At 49.4% G+C, this 19693-nt stretch overlaps 1 protein-coding gene across 1 annotated transcript in view; it reads left to right on the top strand.

The window, feature by feature from the left end:
- The window catches only part of LOC123926135 (phosphatidylinositol 3,4,5-trisphosphate-dependent Rac exchanger 2 protein-like), a 43346-nt gene extending 35052 nt beyond the window's left edge, over positions 1-8294 (top strand). The window contains exon 4 of the mRNA XM_045979916.1: positions 8256-8294. Coding sequence (XP_045835872.1) covers positions 8256-8266 — 11 coding nt within the window. The 3' untranslated portion in view covers positions 8267-8294. The remainder of the gene's footprint in view (positions 1-8255) is intronic.
- The last annotated feature ends 11399 nt before the right edge of the window (positions 8295-19693 follow it).

Raw genomic sequence — 19693 nt, 5'->3', positions numbered from 1 at the left:
CCTCTGTGAGTTGGCAAATAATGTTGTACCCAGCTCATTACACTGTGGCCCCTGTGGTTTTCTGTCTCTTCCTTAAACACTCTGGGATGAATCTTTGCTCTTGCAATTCTCATTCAGCTATTATTTATTAATTCCTAGTATATACCAGGGAGTTTTCTAGGTGCTGGAGGGACAGCACTGAATGAAATGACAAGAGTCGCAGTATTCATGACTCATGTCTTCAGTGACACTCTTTGAGAATCTTATCCTGTTACCATAAACTGTGTTTTTAATTTTTGAAATTATCTTCATGAACTTATCACTCTCTAAATTATCATGCTATTTTATTTGTTTATTTATTATTTCTCTCTTTACTTCCCATATTGATTCTGGCCCCCCATCAAAATAGAAGTACTATAGGAACAGGATACGTGGAGTGCCCATCACATGTGGGTGCTCCATAAATATTTGCTCAGTGAATGAATAAAGGAGTAATTATATTGTTAGTAAATAGATGATAATAGTGATAAATTGTAGGTGATTTTGTACTTGATTCTTTTTTTTTTTAAAGATTTTTATTTATTTGACAGATAGAGATTACAAGTAGGCAGAGAGGCAGGCAGAGAGAGAGGAGGAAGCAGGCTCCCAGCTAAGCAGAGAGCCCGATGCGGGGCTCGATCCCAGCACCCCGGGATCATGACCTGAGCTGAAGGCAGAGGCTTTAACCCGCTGAGCCACCCAGGCGCCCCTGTACTTGATTCTTTAGCACCGTGAAAACATACCACATATCATCTAGTGTGCTAAAACACATCATCCAAAAATTATAGGTAAAAATGAAAAGATGTTGAGTTAGAGGACTTTCCTCTTGGATGCTTCTCTTTCCTTTCTTCTAACCCCAAGCCCAAATGTATATGTGAGTCAAGAAGGGAATATGTTGTGTTTTGTCCTGCAGTCTACTGAAGCTCAAGTAGGTGGACTATCGAGAGGTTTTACATACAATCATAGACCTTCAGAAATCTGGTGATTCCTTTCTCATTTAGGCTACGTACTTCCAGGAACTATGTCTTCCCAGTAGAGCAAAGAAGGGAAAATCTATGTATGAACTATTTGTTTATTCCTTTCCTTACTGACTCTTTCCTTCATTCTGTGTGTAAGATATTATGCTACCTAGCATAAAATTATCATGTTATGGCCTTTATTTCTTATGGCCTAATAGCTTTAACTATCTTTTTACCTTATTCATCAAGCAATCCAGGTGTTGACATATTTCCTTTCAGAAAGGTAGAAATCCACCAGGATGGGATAATTAACTTTTTGCTGAGAACACTGAGAAGGAAAACTGTATTGGTTAGCAATAGATGCTCTAACAAATTTAAACCTCAATACAGTCCCATTCTAGAAGGTACATTTTCTCTCAGGTAAAACCAGTCACTGGTGGAGGATGTTGGAGGCACCAGGGTTTTTTGTCCTGGAAGACAGGCTCACTTTCCTTCAGTGCAGGGCTCTTAACAGTCATTTTGAAGGAGTGTTGGAGTTTTTGGATTGTTTGTTTTAAATGGGCCTGTACACTCCATGTTTTCCCTTACATTTGTGTGCATGTCCTTAGATGCAAGTCAGTTCCATGACCACTCCTTATTGCAAGAGAAAATTAGAAAAGTAGTGTAGGTTCATGTGCAACGGAAATAAAAGCTAAACCAATTTGGTAAACAGCGATCCAATGCCTGCCACTGAAGTATAGCTCTCTGGTCAGTATATAATCTAGGGAATTATATTAAAGCCAGAGTAATTATACAAACGTGACGATGTTAATACTGATATCAGCATATAATAGTCATAAAAATGACTTGTCACTCCACCATTGACTGCTTTTTACCTTTGTCAAATCCCCATTGGACAAATTGGGGTCGGTCTATTTCTGGGTCCTTGATTCTGTTTTACTTAACTATCTTTATTCTGTTCCATTTGTCTATCCCTTTACCAACACCACACACTTTTGATTAATCTAGCTATAGATCTTGAAATTCGGTAGAAGGAATCATTTGGTTTTCTTCTTCAGTTTTATTTCTCTTCTTTTTCTAGGTTCTGAAGCAGAGAGCTTATTGTTTTGAGACGCCTTTTGTTTTTAGACAGGGAGAGACTGAGAAAGAGAGAGAGACAGGGAAGGGGTGCAGAGAGAGAGAGAGAGACAGGGAAGGGGTACAGAGAGAGAGAGAGAGAGAGAGAGAGATTATTAAGCAACCTCCATGCCCAGCACCAGCACAATGCAGCTTCAGTCTCACAACCCCGAGTCTGATCATGACCCGAGTCAAAATCAAGAGTTGGACTAACTGAACTAGACATCCATATGCTCCTCCTCCTTTCTAACATATGCACTGAGTGCTCTACATTGTGCTGTTCAATGATTTAGCTGTGTCCCACAAATTTTCATATTTTGTATGTCCATTTTCCTTCACTTTAGTGCATTGAGATTCTAGCTTTGATCTTTGATCATCTAGAATGTTACTTTCTCAGTGTTTGGATATTTGTTATATTTCTCATTTGGATACCTAGTTGGCTTTTTTAAAAAAAATTTTTTTTAATATTTTATTTACGTGACAGAGAGAAATCACACCAGACAGAGAGGCAGGCAGAGAGAGAGGAGGAAGCAGGCTCCCCACTAAGCAGAGAGCCCGATGCGGGGCTGGACCCCAGAACCCTGGGATCATGACCTGAGCTGAAGGCAGAGGCTTTAACCCACAGAGCCACGCAGGCGCCCCCCTAGTTTGCTTTTTAAAAAGAAACTGAGTGGAAGTGTTGGGTCAATATACTGTGCACCCAAAATGCATATTCTGCTTCTTGTTCACTGGAATTTAAATCCAGGCCTTGAAAAAGAAAAGGAACTGTGAACTGTTTTCAAAAGGGAGCTCTATCATCTTCCATTCCCAACAGCGATGCAGGAGCGATCCAGTCATTCCACATGCTGCCTTGCATGGGGTAGTGGGATCTCTCTCCCTCTCAGATGCATTTGTTTTGCATGATGGTGATAGGTGTGCAGTGAGAGCTCATTGGAGTTTGAATTTTAATTTCCTCAATGGCAACTTTTTATGTGATTTCCGTCTATATACTCTTTGGTAAAGGGTTTCGGTCTTTTGCACAATTTTTTTTTTTTTTCCTGACTGGATGGCTTGCTTATTTGGGGGTCAACTTTTGAGGTTCTCTCATTCCGACAGGAGTCCTTTATCAGGTATGTGGTTTGCACCTATTTTCTCCCAGTTTGTAGCTTCCCTTTTGGGTCTTCTTCCCAAGGTGTTTCACACATTACAGACTTCCAATTCTGATTGTTGGATCATGTCTAATGAATCAACTCTTCTTGAACGGAACATGATTTGATGTCCAGTTGGAGGATTCTTTCCCTAGCTGTCCATTCTGGACATTTTTTTCCCTAGAAGATTTATCATTTTACGTATAAGGCGGTGATTAATTTTGAGTTAATTTAACAAAATTTTTTTTCTTTTTGAGAGAGTGAGCATGCGCATGAGTGGGGCGTGGGGTGGAGGGAGAAGCGAAAAGAGCGTCCTTAAGCAGACTCCCCAGTGAGCTTGGAGCCTGATTTTGTCCCGGGACCCTGAGAGCATGACAAGAGCCGAAATTAAGAGCTGGCTGCCTCAGCGACTGAGTCACCCAGGCGCCACGAGTTCAGTTTTGTACAGAGGATGAGCCTTCGATTGTGGTCCTCGTCCTCCTCGTCCTCCACCTCCACCTCCTCCTCCTCTCTGCCCCTCCCTCTTCTTCTTCTCCTTCTTCTTCTTTGTCTCTGGAAGTCCACTTGCTCTAGCACCATTTATTCAAAACGCTGTCACTCCTCCATTGAATTGCTTTTCCCCTTTGTCAGAATCCCATTGACATGTTGGTGGTTGGTCTCTTTCTGGGTTTGATCCGGTTCCACTTATCTATCTTTATACTGTTCCATTTGTCTATCCCTTCACCAACACCACACATTTTTGAATACTATAGCTGTAGATCTTGAAATTGGGTGGAAGGATTCCTTTGGTTTTCTTCTTTAGTTTTATTTTCTCATCTTTTTCTAGGTTCTGACGTGGAGAGCTTATTGTTTTGAGACAGGGAGAGACAGAGAGAGAGAGAGAGAGACAGGGAAGGGGTACAGAGAGAGAGAGAGAGAGAAAGAGACCGATTATTAAGCAGCCTCCATGCCCAGCACCAGCACAATGCAGGTTCAGTCTCACAACCCCGAGTTTGATCATGACCCGAGTCAAAATCAAGAGTTGGACTAACTGACTGAGCCTCCCAGATGCTCCTCCTCCTTTCTAACATAGGCAGTGATTGCTCTACATGGTGCTGTCCATTGATTGAGCTGTGTCCCACACATTTTCATATGTTGTATGTTCATTTTCCTTCACTTCAATGCATTGAGATTTGATCTTTGATCTTTGATCATCTAGAATGTGACTTTCTCAGTGTTTGGATATTTGTTATTTTTCTCCTTTGGATACCTAGTTTGCTTTTTAAATATTTTTTTTTAAATGTTTAAATTGTACTTCTGAGAAATTGATCGATAGGGTTGTCTTTGTTTCAGGTGTACAATATAGCGATTCCCCTCCCCTACCCCACCTGCTGTCAGCTCTGGTTGCAGGCACTGATGTGCCTTGGAGACTCAGGTGCACCTCCCCCACCCCTCCTCCCTTCAGCTCCTGTTGCCAGGCACTGGTTTGCGTTGGAGACGGAACCCTCGTAGGGGTTCCAAGCACTTCCTAGTGTCCCAGAAGACACTGGTGATCGGAGACCAAGCCACAAGGCTCTTTGGAGCCAGCTGGTGGCCATCCAAATGCCTCCCCACACAGTTCTGGAGCCGCTGTGGGCTGTCCTGGAGCAGCTGTGGGCTGCTGGGTTGGTGATATCCAAACGTTGGCCACATGTGCCACGAGTCTCTGGGTTTTGCTGGGAGATCCTTGTGTGCACTGCAGTGGTGGTGTTCCTGGGAAAGAGTGCACTCAGCTTCCGAAGAAGAACGTGGCAGTGTGCCCAGAACGAGGAAGTCTCTGGAAAAGGCATGGAGAAGACCGAACCGGACGCACAAGCCCGTGGAGCTGTCGCATCATCCGAGCCGAAGGCCAGTCCTCTCCCGTTCCAGCTTCTTGCTCTGGCTGCCCTGAATCAAGATGCCGGGTATTGGTCAGTGGGAAACACCACGCAACTGCGGAAGGGAGTTCGGGAAAGGCTGTTGAAGAGCCCTCAGCAGCTGCCTCATGAAAATCCCATCTGTGGAGCAGCCCAGGAAGATGGAGAAGCCCTGGTGAGGAAAACACCAGAAGGCTTCAAGGACAGCCGTGATCTGCAGGCAAGTGCAGACCCGCTGGTTCAGGAGATTGGCAGCTGTGGACAGAGAGTGCAGGACGAGGCAGGGCAGGCAGGCAGGCCGGAGCTTCCTGAAGGAGGAGTGCGGCGGCAGGCCAGCGCTGAGGGCCAGAGCCAACAGCACACCCTCAGCCAGATCCTGCTGAAGGGGATGCATGTGCTAGAGCTGCTTGGAGATCATCTGGAAGGTGGGGGCTCAAGGAGGCAGGTGGAGACTGGCTCCTCCTCCCCTGACCACGTGCCCTCAGGCGGGAGCCCCGTGAACCAATTCAAGCCGTCCAGGGCACTGAAGAAGGCACGTCAGAGGAATGAAGAGCTCCCAAGAAACCCAACAAGCCACCAAGCTGAGCAAGGACCTGTTCACCTTCGGAACACCCTCCTGGACGGTGAGATTCCGAAGTTGCGCCTGAAGCTTGAGGCAGAGCCGAAGCTGTGCGAAGAGCACCTCAGACACCTGGAGAGGAAGATGATGGAGGAGAAGGCACGCTGCCTGCAAGTGAAGAACGAGCTTGCCAAGGTGCGCAGGAAGGCGGATGCTGCCCACTGGCACTTGGGCCTCTATAGGAACATGGCCGCCGACCTGCACCGAGAATGGCAGCAAATCGCCTCCTTGCATGAGCGGGAGCGCCTCCTGGTGGAGAAGAGGAGTGAGGAGAGCCAGAAAGCTGTCCTGTGGGCAGAGAGGGAGTTCCAAAGGCTCCAGGCCCAAAACCATTGCCTCAGGCAGAAGCTGGCCAACTCTGGGCCCAAGGTCCAGCCTGTCTCCGGGGGGCCTCCTGCTCCTGCTCCTGCTGTTCCGGGCACAGCCTCCAAATACCCTCAAGGGCCAAAGGCTCCCCTGAAACCCAGGAAGCCCAAGAAGGGAGCAAGGGTGCACTGGCCAGACTCCAAGTTCTCGGGTCCCCTGCAGGTCTGATTCCCTTGCCCAGCAGCCACCAACACTCACAACCAGAGCACAAAAGCTCCTGTGCTTACCCCTTCAGCCATACCCATGGCTCCTTTGACTTGAGATCCACCCCATCCTTTAGCCTGATGCTCCATATTCCCTGGAGCCGTATGAGTGTGAGAGAATATTTTTCAGTGTTCAGCGTAACACAAATAAAAATAAAAATATCCAATGGCTGAGACTCCTGCTACTGAGAATGGATTTGATTAAGGGATTCTATGCCAAGCAAGGGACGGTTTGAAGTGTCTTGTATCGATCCCTTAATCGTCCCAATAACCCAGTGTGTCATGTCTGACTGAGGTTCAGACAGGGGAAACAACTTGCCCCAAGATCACACAGCTAGTGAATTTCAGAGCTCCCGTTCCAAACCAGGGTTGTCTAATGATCACCTGCTGTGCCAATAACTTCTACTACTATGCCTACTACTGTTCTTCTTCTTCTTCTTCTTCTTCTTCTTCTTCTTTGGAGAGACAGAAAGGGTGACGGCGCACACATACACACACACACAAAGGAACGCACACACATGCAGGCGGGGGAGGGGCCGAGTTAGAGAGATTCCTCGACAGGCTTGGGACTCAAGTGCTGAACCAGACGCTGGTCTGGATTTCCCAGATCACGTGATCAGCCCTGAACCGAAATCAGGAGCCAGACACTGAACTGACAGGCACCCTTGGGCAAGGAACTTCTAGGCAAGCTGCTGAAGGATCCCAGAAGGGCTTGGTAAAATGTTCCCCTCGTTCACGTCCTAGGATGTGATGATTCTATGCAAAGATAATAGTGCATATAATATAATCTAACATAATATATAATAATATAAGGATGCAGAGATTATAGTGGTGGCTAGCTGAGGTCAAGTCCCAGCCAAGTAGGGAGGGCAGCCTTTAAGGGTCTCCAACGATTCCCATCTTGGGTACACATCGTTTTGTGTTCCATACTCTACCTCTTGATTCGAGTCAGAACTACTGACTCCCTTGTAAAGGACAGAATGTGGCCAAAGTGATAGGATGTCCCTTCGGAGGTGAGTTGACAAAGAGAATGGTCTCCTCTTGGGCTTGCCCGCCCTCCGTCCCTCCCTCCCGCATCTGTTCCCAGGGAAGCCAGCTGCTCCTTGGGAGCTTTATGCTGGAGAGGCCCATGGGGCAAGGAATGACTATTTCTTGCTTCCAGCAATGGAGGGCCTCTGGCTGCTCACAGCCAGCTGAGTGAGCTCAAAAGCAGACTTACCCCCAACAAGCCCGCAGATGACTGAAGATCCAGAGGCCCTCTGGACTGCAGCCTTGTGAGAGATCCTGAGCCACAGGGACCTGGCTAGTTGCACCTGGATGGCTGGCCCACAGAAACCATATCAGGTTATGAATGTTGTTTTAGGCCCATTGGTTCGGGGAAAACCTTCAAGAAAGACAGGAGTGGGAAGCCAAATGTTTGGCTTCTGACCCACCCCCCCTCTCCTGGGGTTGAAATTCCAGGGAAATCAAGAGATGGTAGAAACGCCTGAGAGATGAGGGTAAACAATGGAAGAGAGAGGACATCTATTCTGATCGCCATGGATCTCTCTGAGAGGACATCCTCCCACTTGATCCTCCTGTGTCGAAGGGTGGCAAATGCAGGGGGAGACACCTGGCAGTGTGGTCCACGTCGGCTGAGAGCACTCGACCCAGGCCCACAGAGCCTCCTAGAAGGCAGAGAAAGAGCCCAGAAGTTCCCTGGGGCCCCTAGAGAAGGCCCCGAGAGAATGAGATGAGTTGAAAGCCTGGGACCTGGTCGTTGGACTTCTAGACTGGAGGGGAGATGGCCTGTGGAAGGGCCACTGCCCGCAACCCCTGTTGGACCAGACCCCTCCTGTCTGCTTTGGGAGACTGGGGGTGAATATGAGAATGAATTCATGGAGAAGAGATGGTGTTCTAATGCTTGGTTTCAACTTCTTGAAATCCTTTCCACTTCTTGAAATCGTTGACATTCCTTTTCTCCTTGTCCCCAGGACCACCATGAATGGGAAGGGGCCTTCAAAGAAGCAAGATGAGAACATCTCTTACAAGGCTGTCCAGTGTCAATATCCAACCACTGCAGTCACTTCTACCCCCTTGGCAGCCCCACTGCTTCCATCAGGACACAGATCCGTTCCTGTACAGGTTTTTGAGCAAACGTAAGTTTGGATTTCTCGCAGAGAAATGCCAAGAGTGCAATGACTGTTGTCCTAGGGTGGTTGCAGGTCTAGTTTTCAGAGAAACTGTGTGGAGGGTTGGGTCACTATCCTGTGCACCCGAAAAGCATATTCTACTGCTTGTTCCCTGGAATTTAAATCCAGGCCTTGAAAAAGAAAAGGAACTGTGAACTGTTTTCAAGAGGGAGCTCTATCACCTTCCATTCCCAACAGCGATGCAGGAGCGATCCAGTCGTTCCACATCCTGCCTTGCATTGGGGAGTGGGGTCTCTCTCTCCCTCTCGGGTGCATTTGGTTTGCATCATGCTGATAGGTGTGCAGTCAGAGCTCATTGGAGTTTGAATTTGAATTGCCCCGATGGTGACTTTTTATGGGATTTCCATCTGTATACTCTTTGGTAAAGTGTTTCGGTCTTTTGCCCATTTTTTTGGTTTTTGTTCTTTTCAGACTGGATGGCTTGCTTCTTTGGGGGTCAACTTTTGAGGTTCTCTCCTTCCGACAGGAGTCCTTTATCAGGTATGTGGTTTGCACCTATTTTCTCCCAGTTTGTAGCTTCCCTTTTGGGTCTTCTTCACAAGGTGTTTCACACATGACAGACTTCCAATTCTGATTGTTGGATCATGTCTAATGAATCAACTCTTCTTGAACGGAACATGATTTGATGTCCAGTCGGAGGATTCTTTCCCTAGCTGTCCATTCTGGACATTTTTTTCCCTAGAAGATTTATCATTTTACGTAGAAGGCGGTGATTAATTTTGAGTTAATTTAACAAAATTTTTTTTCTTTTTGAGAGAGTGAGCATGCGCATGAGTGGGGCGTGGGGTGGAGGGAGAAGCGAAAAGAGCGTCCTTAAGCAGACTCCCCAGTGAGCTTGGAGCCTGATTTTGTCCCGGGACCCTGAGAGCATGACAAGAGCCGAAATTAAGAGCTGGCTGCCTCAGCGACTGAGTCACCCAGGCGCCACGAGTTCAGTTTTGTACAGAGGATGAGCCTTCGATTGTGGTCCTCGTCCTCCTCGTCCTCCACCTCCACCTCCTCCTCCTCTCTGCCCCTCCCTCTTCTTCTTCTCCTTCTTCTTCTTTGTCTCTGGAAGTCCACTTGCTCTAGCACCATTTATTCAAAACGCTGTCACTCCTCCATTGAATTGCTTTTCCCCTTTGTCAGAATCCCATTGACATGTTGGTGGTTGGTCTCTTTCTGGGTTTGATCCTGTTCCACTTATCTATCTTTATACTGTTCCATTTGTCTATCCCTTCACCAACACCACACATTTTTGATTACTATAGCTGTAGATCTTGAAACTGGGTGGAAGGATTCCTTTGGTTTTCTTCTTTAGTTTTATTTTCTCATCTTTTTCTAGGTTCTGACGTGGAGAGCTTATTGTTTTGAGACAGAGAGAGAGAGAGAGAGAGAGAGAGACAGGGAAGTGGTACAGAGAGAGAGAGAGAGATTATTAAACAGCCTCCATGCCCAGCACCAGCACAATGCAGTTTCAGTCTCACAACCTCGAGTTTAATCATGACCCGAGTCAAAATCAAGAGTTGGACTAACTGACTGAGCCTCCCAGATGCTCCTCCTCCTTTCTAACATAGGCAGTGATTGCTCTACATGGTGCTGTCCATTGATTGTGCTGTGTCCCACACATTTTCATATGTTGTATGTTCATTTACGTTCACTTCAATGCATTGAGATTTGATCTTTGATCTTTGATCATCTAGAAGGTTACATTCTCAGTGTTTGGATATTTGTTAGATTTCTCCTTTGGATACCTAGTTTGCTTTTTAAATATATTTTTTTTAATGTTGAAATTATACTTCCGATAAATTGATCGATAGGGTTGTCTTTGTTTCAGGTGTACAATATAGCGATTCCCCTCCCCTACCCCACCTGCTGTCAGCTCCGGTTGCAGGCACTGATGTGCCTTGGAGACTCAGGTGCACCTCCCCCACCCCTCCTCCCTTCAGCTCCTGTTGCCAGGCCCTGGTTTGCGTTGGAGACGGAACCCTCGTAGGGGTTCCAAGCACTTCCTAGTGGCCCAGAAGACACTGGTGATCGGAGACCAAGCCACAAGGCTCTTTGGAGCCAGCTGGGGGCCATCCAAATGCCTCCCCACACAGTTCTGGAGCCGCTGTGGGCTGTCCTGGAGCAGCTGTGGGCTGCTGGGTTGGTGATAGACGAACGTTGGCTACATGTGCCACGAGTCTCTGGGTTTCGCTGGGAGATCCTGGTGTGCACTGCAGTGGTGGTGTTCCTGGGAAAGAGTGCACTCAGCTTCCGAAGAAGAAAGGGGCAGTGTGCCCAGAACGAGGAAGTCTCTGGAAAAGGCATGGAGAAGACCGAACCGGACGCACAAGCCCGTGGAGCTGTCGCATCATCCGAGCCGAAGGCCAGTCCTCTCCCGTTCCAGCTTCTTGCTCTGGCTGCCCTGAATCAAGATGCCGGGTATTGGTCAGTGGGAAACACCACGCAACTGCGGAAGGGAGTTCGGGAAAGGCTGTTGAAGAGCCCTCAGCAGCTGCCTCATGAAAATCCCATCTGTGGAGCAGCCCAGGAAGATGGAGAAGCCCTGCTGAGGAAAACACCAGAAGGCTTCAAGGACAGCCGTGATCTGCAGGCAAGTGCAGACCCGCTGGTTCAGGAGATTGGCAGCTGTGGACAGAGAGTGCAGGACGAGGCAGGGCAGGCAGGCAGGCCAGAGCTTCCTGAAGGAGGAGTGCGGCGGCAGGCCAGCGCTGAGGGCCAGAGCCAACAGCACACCCTCAGCCAGATCCTCCTGAAGGGGATGCATGTGCTAGAGCTGCTTGGAGATCATCTGGAAGGTGGGGGCTCAAGGAGGCAGGTGGAGACTGGCTCCTCCTCCCCTGACCACGTGCCCTCAGGCGGGGGCCCCGTGAACCAATTAAAGCCGTCCAGGGCACTGAAGAAGGCACGTCAGAGGAATGAAGAGCTCCCAAGAAACCCAACAAGCCACCAAGCTGAGCAAGGACCTGTTCACCTTCGGAACACCCTCCTGGACGGTGAGATTCCGAAGTTGCGCCTGAAGCTTGAGGCAGAGCCGAAGCTGTGCGAAGAGCACCTCAGACACCTGGAGAGGAAGATGATGGAGGAGAAGGCACGCTGCCTGCAAGTGAAGAACGAGCTTGCCAAGGTGCGCAGGAAGGCGGATGCTGCCCACTGGCACTTGGGCCTCTATAGGAACATGGCCGCCGACCTGCACCGAGAATGGCAGCAAATTGCCTCCTTGCATGAGCGGGAGCGCCTCCTGGTGGAGAAGAGGAGTGAGGAGAGCCAGAAGGCTGTCCTGTGGGCAGAGAGGGAGTTCCAAAGGCTCCAGGCCCAAAACCATTGCCTCAGGCAGAAGCTGGCCAACTCTGGGCCCAAGGTCCAGCCTGTCTCCGGGGGGCCTCCTGCTCCTGCTCCTGCTGTTCCGGGCACAGCCTCCCAATACCCTCAAGGGCCAAAGGCTCCCCTGAAACCCAGGAAGCCCAAGAAGGGAGCAAGGGTGCACTGGCCAGACTCCAAGTTCTCGGGTCCCCTGCAGGTCTGATTCCCTTGCCCAGCAGCCACCAACACTCACAACCAGAGCACAAAAGCTCCTGTGCTTACCCCTTCAGCCATACCCATGGCTCCTTTGACTTGAGATCCACCCCATCCTTTAGCCTGATGCTCCATATTCCCTGGAGCCGTATGAGTGTGAGAGAATATTTTTCAGTGTTCAGCGTAACACAAATAAAAATAAAAATATCCAATGGCTGAGACTCCTGCTCCTGAGAATGGATTTGATTAAGGGATTCTATGCCAAGCAAGGGACGGTTTGAAGTGTCTTGTATCGATCCCTTCATCGTCCCAATAACCCAGTGTGTCATGTCTGACTGAGGTTCAGACAGGGGAAACAACTTGCCCCAAGATCACACAGCTAGTGAATTTCAGAGCTCCCGTTCCAAACCAGGGTTGTCTAATGATCACCTGCTGTGCCAATAACTTCTACTACTATGCCTACTACTGTTCTTCTTCTTCTTCTTCTTCTTCTTCTTCTTCTTCTTTGGAGAGACAGAAAGGGTGACGGCGCACACATACACACACACACAAAGGAACGCACACACATGCAGGCGGGGGAGGGGCCGAGTTAGAGAGATTCCTCGACAGGCTTGGGACTCAAGTGCTGAACCAGATGCTGGTCTGGATTTCCCAGATCACGTGATCAGCCCTGAACCGAAATCAGGAGCCAGACACTGAACTGACAGGCACCCTTGGGCAAGGAACTTCTAGGCAAGCTGCTGAAGGATCCCAGAAGGGCTTGGTAAATTGTTCCCCTCGTTCACGTCCTAGGATGTGATGATTCTATGCAAAGATAATAGTGCATATAATATAATCTAACATAATATATAATAATATAAGGATGCAGAGATTATAGTGGTGGCTAGCTGAGGTCAAGTCCCAGCCAAGTAGGGAGGGCAGCCTTTAAGGGTCTCCAACGATTCCCATCTTGGGTACACATCGTTTTGTGTTCCATACTCTACCTCTTGATTCGAGTCAGAACTACTGACTCCCTTGTAAAGGACAGAATGTGGCCAAAGTGATAGGATGTCCCTTCGGAGGTGAGTTGACAAAGAGAATGGTCTCCTCTTGGGCTTGCCCGCCCTCCGTCCCTCCCTCCCTCATCTGTTCCCAGGGAAGCCAGCTGCTCCTTGGGAGCTTTATGCTGGAGAGGCCCATGGGGCAAGGAATGACTATTTCTTGCTTCCAGCAATGGAGGGCCTCTGGCTGCTCACAGCCAGCTGAGTGAGCTCAAAAGCAGACTTACCCCCAACAAGCCCGCAGATGACTGAAGATCCAGAGGCCCTCTGGACTGCAGCCTTGTGAGAGATCCTGAGCCACAGGGACCTGGCTAGTTGCACCTGGATGGCTGGCCCACAGAAACCATATCAGGTTATGAATGTTGTTTTAGGCCCATTGGTTCGGGGAAAACCTTCAAGAAAGACAGGAGTGGGAAGCCAAATGTTTGGCTTCTGACCCACCCCCCCTCTCCTGGGGTTGAAATTCCAGGGAAATCAAGAGATGGTAGAAACGCCTGAGAGATGAGGGTAAACAATGGAAGAGAGAGGACATCTATTCTGATCGCCATGGATCTCTCTGAGAGGACATCCTCCCACTTGATCCTCCTGTGTCGAAGGGTGGCAAATGCAGGGGGAGACACCTGGCAGTGTGGTCCACGTCGGCTGAGAGCACTCGACCCAGCCCCACAGAGCCTCCTAGAAGGCAGAGAAAGAGCCCAGAAGTTCCCTGGGGCCCCTAGAGAAGGCCCCGAGAGAATGAGATGAGTTGAAAGCCTGGGACCTGGTCGTTGGACTTCTAGACTGGAGGGGAGATGGCCTGTGGAAGGGCCACTGCCCGCAACCCCTGTTGGACCAGACCCCTCCTGTCTGCTTTGGGAGACTGGGGGTGAATATGAGAATGAATTCATGGAGAAGAGATGGTGTTCTAATGCTTGGTTTCAACTTCTTGAAATCCTTTCCACTTCTTGAAATCGTTGACATTCCTTTTCTCCTTGTCCCCAGGACCACCATGAATGGGAAGGGGCCTTCAAAGAAGCAAGATGAGAACATCTCTTACAAGGCTGTCCAGTGTCAATATCCAACCACTGCAGTCACTTCTACCCCCTTGGCAGCCCCACTGCTTCCATCAGGACACAGATCCGTTCCTGTACAGGTTTTTGAGCAAACGTAAGTTTGGATTTCTCGCAGAGAAATGCCAAGAGTGCAATGACTGGGGTCCTAGGGTGGTTGCAAGTCTAGTTTTCAGAGAAACTGTGTGGAGGGTTGGGTCACTATCCTGTGCACCCGAAAAGCATATTCTACTGCTTGTTCCCTGGAATTTAAATCCAGGCCTTGAAAAAGAAAAGGAACTGTGAACTGTTTTCAAGAGGGAGCTCTATCACCTTCCATTCCCAACAGCGATGCAGGAGCGATCCAGTCGTTCCACATCCTGCCTTGCATTGGGGAGTGGGGTCTCTCTCTCCCTCTCGGGTGCATTTGGTTTGCATCATGCTGATAGGTGTGCAGTGAGAGCTCATTGGAGTTTGAATTTGAATTGCCCCGATGGTACCTTTTTATGGGATTTCCATCTGTATACTCTTTGGTAAAGGGTTTCGGTCTTTTGCCCATTTTTTTGGTTTTTGTTCTTTTCAGACTGGATGGCTTGCTTCTTTGGGGGTCCACTTTTGAGGTTCTCTCCTTCCGACAGGAGTCCTTTATCAGGTATGTGGTTTGCACCTATTTTCTCCCAGTTTGTAGCTTCCCTTCTGGGTCTTCTTCACAAGGTGTTTCACACATTACAGACTTCCAATTCTGATTGTTGGATCATGTCTAATGAATCAACTCTTCTTGAACGGAACATGATTTGATGTCCAGTCGGAGGATTCTTTACCTAGCTGTCCATTCTGGACATTTTTTTCCCTAGACGATTTATCATTTTACATAGAAGGCGGTGATTAATTTTGAGTTAATTTAACAAATTTTTTTTTCTTTTTGAGAGAGTGAGCATGCGCATGAGTGGGGCGTGGAGTGGAGGGAGAAGCGAAAAGAGCTTCCTTAAGCAGACTCCCCAGTGAGCTTGGAGCCTGATTTTGTCCCGGGACCCTGAGAGCATGACAAGAGCCGAAATTAAGAGCTGGCTGCCCCAGCGACTGAGTCACCCAGGCGCCACGAGTTCAGTTTTGTACAGAGGATGAGCCTTCGATTGTGGTCCTCGTCCTCCTCGTCCTCCACCTCCACCTCCTCCTCCTCTCTGCCCCTCCCTCTTCTTCTTCTCCTTCTTCTTCTTTGTCTCTGGAAGTCCACTTACTCTAGCACCATTTATTCAAAACGCTGTCACTCCTCTATTGAATTGCTTTTCCCCTTTGTCAGAATCCCATTGACATGTTGGTGGTTGGTCTCTTTCTGGGTTTGATCCTGTTCCACTTATCTATCTTTATACTGTTCCATTTGTCTATCCCTTCACCAACACCACACATTTTTGATTACTATAGCTGTAGATCTTGAAACTGGGTGAAAGGATTCCTTTGGTTTTCTTCTTTAGTTTTATTTTCTCATCTTTTTCTAGGTTCTGACGTGGAGAGCGTATTGTTTTGAGACACAGAGAGAGAGAGAGAGAGAGAGAGGGAGGGAAGGGGTACAGAGAGAGCGAGAGAGAGAGAGAGAGATTATTAAACAGCCTCCATGCCCAGCACCAGCACAATGCAGGTTCTGTCTCACAACCTCGAGTTTAATCATGACCCGAGTCAAAATCAAGAGTTGGACTAACTGACTGAGCCTCCCAGATGCTCCTCCTCCTTTCTAACATAGGCAGTGATTGCTCTACATGATGCTGTCCATTGATTGTGCTGTGTCCCACACATTTTCATATGTTGTATGTTCATTTTCCTTCACTTCAATGCATTGAGATTTGATCTTTGATCTTTGATCATCTAGAAGGTTACTTTCTCAGTGTTTGGATATTTGTTAGTTTTCTCCTTTGGATACCTAGTTTGCTTTTTAAATATATATTTTTTTAATGTTGAAATTGTACTTCCGAGAAATTGATCGATAGGGTTGTCTTTGTTTCAGGTGTACAATATAGCGATTCCCCTCCCCTTCCCCACCTGCTGTCAGCTCCGGTTGTAGGCACTGATGTGCCGTGGAGACTCAGGTGCACCTCCCCCACCCCTCCTCCCTTCAGCTCCTGTTGCCAGGCACTGGTTTGCGTTGGAGACAGAACCTTCGTAGGGGTTCCAAGCACTTCCTAGTGGCCCAGAAGACACTGGTGATCGGAGACCAAGCCACAAGGCTTTTGGAGCCAGCTGGTGGCCATCCAAATGCCTCCCCACACAGTTCTGGAGCCGCTGTGGGCTGTCCTGGAGCAGCTGTGGGCTGCTGGATTGGTGATATCCAAACGTTGGCCACATGTGCCACGAGTCTCTGGGTTTCGCTGGGAGATCCTGGTGTGCACTGCAGTGGTGGTGTTCCTGGGAAAGAGTGCACTCAGCTTCCGAAGAAGAAAGTGGCAGTGTGCCCAGAACGAGGAAGTCTCTGGAAAAGGCATGGAGAAGACCGAACCGGACGCACAAGCCCGTGGAGCTGTCGCATCATCCGAGCCGAAGGCCAGTCCTCTCCCGTTCCAGCTTCTTGCTCTGGCTGCCCTGAATCAAGATGCCGGGTATTGGTCAGTGGGAAACACCACGCAACTGCTGAAGGGAGTTCGGGAAAGGCTGTTGAAGAGCCCTCACCAGCTGCCTCCTGAAAATCCCATCTGTGGAGCAGCCCAGGAAGATGGAGAAGCCCTGGTGAGGAAAACACCAGAAGGCTTCAAGGACAGCCGTGATCTGCAGGCAAGTGCAGACCCGCTGGTTCAGGAGATTGGCAGCTGTGGACAGAGAGTGCAGGACGAGGCAGGGCAGGCAGGCAGGCCAGAGCTTCCTGAAGGAGGAGTGCGGCGGCAGGCCAGCGCTGAGGGCCAGAGCCAACAGCACACCCTCAGCCAGATCCTCCTGAAGGGGATGCATGTGCTAGAGCTGCTTGGAGATCATCTGGAAGGTGGGGGCTCAAGGAGGCAGGTGGAGACTGGCTCCTCCTCCCCTGACCACGTGCCCTCAGGCGGGAGCCCCGTGAACCAATTAAAGCCGTCCAGGGCACTGAAGAAGGCACGTCAGAGGAATGAAGAGCTCCCAAGAAACCCAACAAGCCACCAAGCTGAGCAAGGACCTGTTCACCTTCGGAACACCCTCCTGGACGGTGAGATTCCGAAGTTGCGCCTGAAGCTTGAGGCAGAGCCGAAGCTGTGCGAAGAGCACCTCAGACACCTGGAGAGGAAGATGATGGAGGAGAAGGCACGCTGCCTGCAAGTGAAGAACGAGCTTGCCAAGGTGCGCAGGAAGGCGGATGCTGCCCACTGGCACTTGGGCCTCTATAGGAACATGGCCGCCGACCTGCACCGAGAATGGCAGCAAATTGCCTCCTTGCATGAGCGGGAGCGCCTCCTGGTGGAGAAGAGGAGTGAGGAGAGCCAGAAGGCTGTCCTGTGGGCAGAGAGGGAGTTCCAAAGGCTCCAGGCCCAAAACCATTGCCTCAGGCAGAAGCTGGCCAACTCTGGGCCCAAGGTCCAGCCTGTCTCCGGGGGGCCTCCTGCTCCTGCTCCTGCTGTTCCGGGCACAGCCTCCAAATACCCTCAAGGGCCAAAGGCTCCCCTGAAACCCAGGAAGCCCAAGAAGGGAGCAAGGGTGCACTGGCCAGACTCCAAGTTCTCGGGTCCCCTGCAGGTCTGATTCCCTTGCCCAGCAGCCACCAACACTCACAACCAGAGCACAAAAGCTCCTGTGCTTACCCCTTCAGCCATACCCATGGCTCCTTTGACTTGAGATCCACCCCATCCTTTAGCCTGATGCTCCATATTCCCTGGAGCCGTATGAGTGTGAGAGAATATTTTTCAGTGTTCAGCGTAACACAAATAAAAATAAAAATATCCAATGGCTGAGACTCCTGCTCCTGAGAATGGATTTGATTAAGGGATTCTATGCCAAGCAAGGGACGGTTTGAAGTGTCTTGTATCGATCCCTTAATCGTCCCAATAACCCAGTGTGTCTTGTGTGACTGAGGTTCAGACAGGGGAAACAACTTGCCCCAAGATCACACAGCTAGTGAATTTCAGAGCTCCCGTTCCAAACCAGGGTTGTCTAATGATCACCTGCTGTGCCAATAACTTCTACTACTATGCCTACTACTGTTCTTCTTGTTCTTCTTGTTCTTCTTGTTCTTCTTGTTCTTCTTGTTCTTCTTGTTCTTGTTCTTGTTCTTCTTCTTCTTCTTCTTCTTCTTCCTTCTTCTTCCTTCTTCTTCCTTCTTCTTCCTTCTTCTTCCTTCTTCCTTCTTCCGAGAGACAGAAAGGGTGATGGCGCGCACATACACACACACAAAGGAACGCACACATATGCAGGCGGGGGAGGGGCCGAGTTAGAGAGATTCCTCGACAGGCTTCGGACTCAAGTGCTGAACCAGACGCTGGTCTGGATTTCCCAGATCACGTGATCAGCCCTGAACCGAAATCAGGAGCCAGACACTGAACTGACAGGCACCCTTGGGCAAGGAACTTCTAGGCAAGCTGCTGAAGGATCCCAGAAGGGCTTGGTAAAATGTTCCCCTCGTTCACGTCCTAGGATGTGATGATTCTATGCAAAGATAATAGTGCATATAATATAATCTAACATAATATATAATAATATAAGGATGCAGAGATTATAGTGGTGGCTAGCTGAGGTCAAGTCCCAGCCAAGTAGGGAGGGCAGCCTTTAAGGGTCTCCAACGATTCCCATCTTGGGTACACATCGTTTTGTGTTCCATACTCCACCTCTTGATTCGAGTCAGAACTACTGACTCCCTTGTAAAGGACAGAATGTGGCCAAAGTGATAGGATGTCCCTTCGGAGGTGAGTTTACAAAGAGACTGGTCTCCTCTTGGGCTTGCCCGCCCTCCGTCCCTCCCTCCCGCATCTGTTCCCAGGGAAGCCAGCTGCTCCTTGGGAGCTTTATGCTGGAGAGGCCCATGGGGCAAGGAATGACTATTTCTTGCTTCCAGCAATGGAGGGCCTCTGGCTGCTCACAGCCAGCTGAGTGAGCTCAAAAGCAGACTTACCCCCAACAAGCCCCCAGATGACTGATGATCCAGAGGCCCTCTGGACTGCAGCCTTGTGAGAGATCCTGAGCCACAGGGACCTGGCTAGTTGCACCTGGATGGCTGGCCCACAGAAACCATATCAGGTTATGAATGTTGTTTTAGGCCCATTGGTTCGGGGAAAACCTTCAAGAAAGACAGGAGTGGGAAGCCAAATGTTTGGCTTCTGACCCACCCCCCCTCTCCTGGGGTTGAAATTCCAGGGAAATCAAGAGATGGTAGAAACGCCTGAGAGATGAGGGTAAACAATGGAAAAGAGAGGACATCTATTCTGATCGCCATGGATCTCTCTGAGAGGACATCCTCCCACTTGATCCTCCTGTGTCGAAGGGTGGCAAATGCAGGGGGAGACACCTGGCAGTGTGGTCCACGTCGGCTGAGAGCACTCGACCCAGGCCCACAGAGCCTCCTAGAAGGCAGAGAAAGAGCCCAGAAGTTCCCTGGGGCCCCTAGAGAAGGCCCCGAGAGAATGAGATGAGTTGAAAGCCTGGGACCTGGTCGTTGGACTTCTAGACTGGAGGGGAGATGGCCTGTGGAAGGGCCACTGCCCGCAAC

This window comes from Meles meles, chromosome 1 (genome assembly GCF_922984935.1).
Source record: "Meles meles chromosome 1, mMelMel3.1 paternal haplotype, whole genome shotgun sequence".
NCBI lineage: Eukaryota > Metazoa > Chordata > Mammalia > Carnivora > Mustelidae > Meles > Meles meles.
Note: the sequence above shows the minus strand (reverse complement) of the source record. Positions and strands in the feature narration are given on the sequence as shown.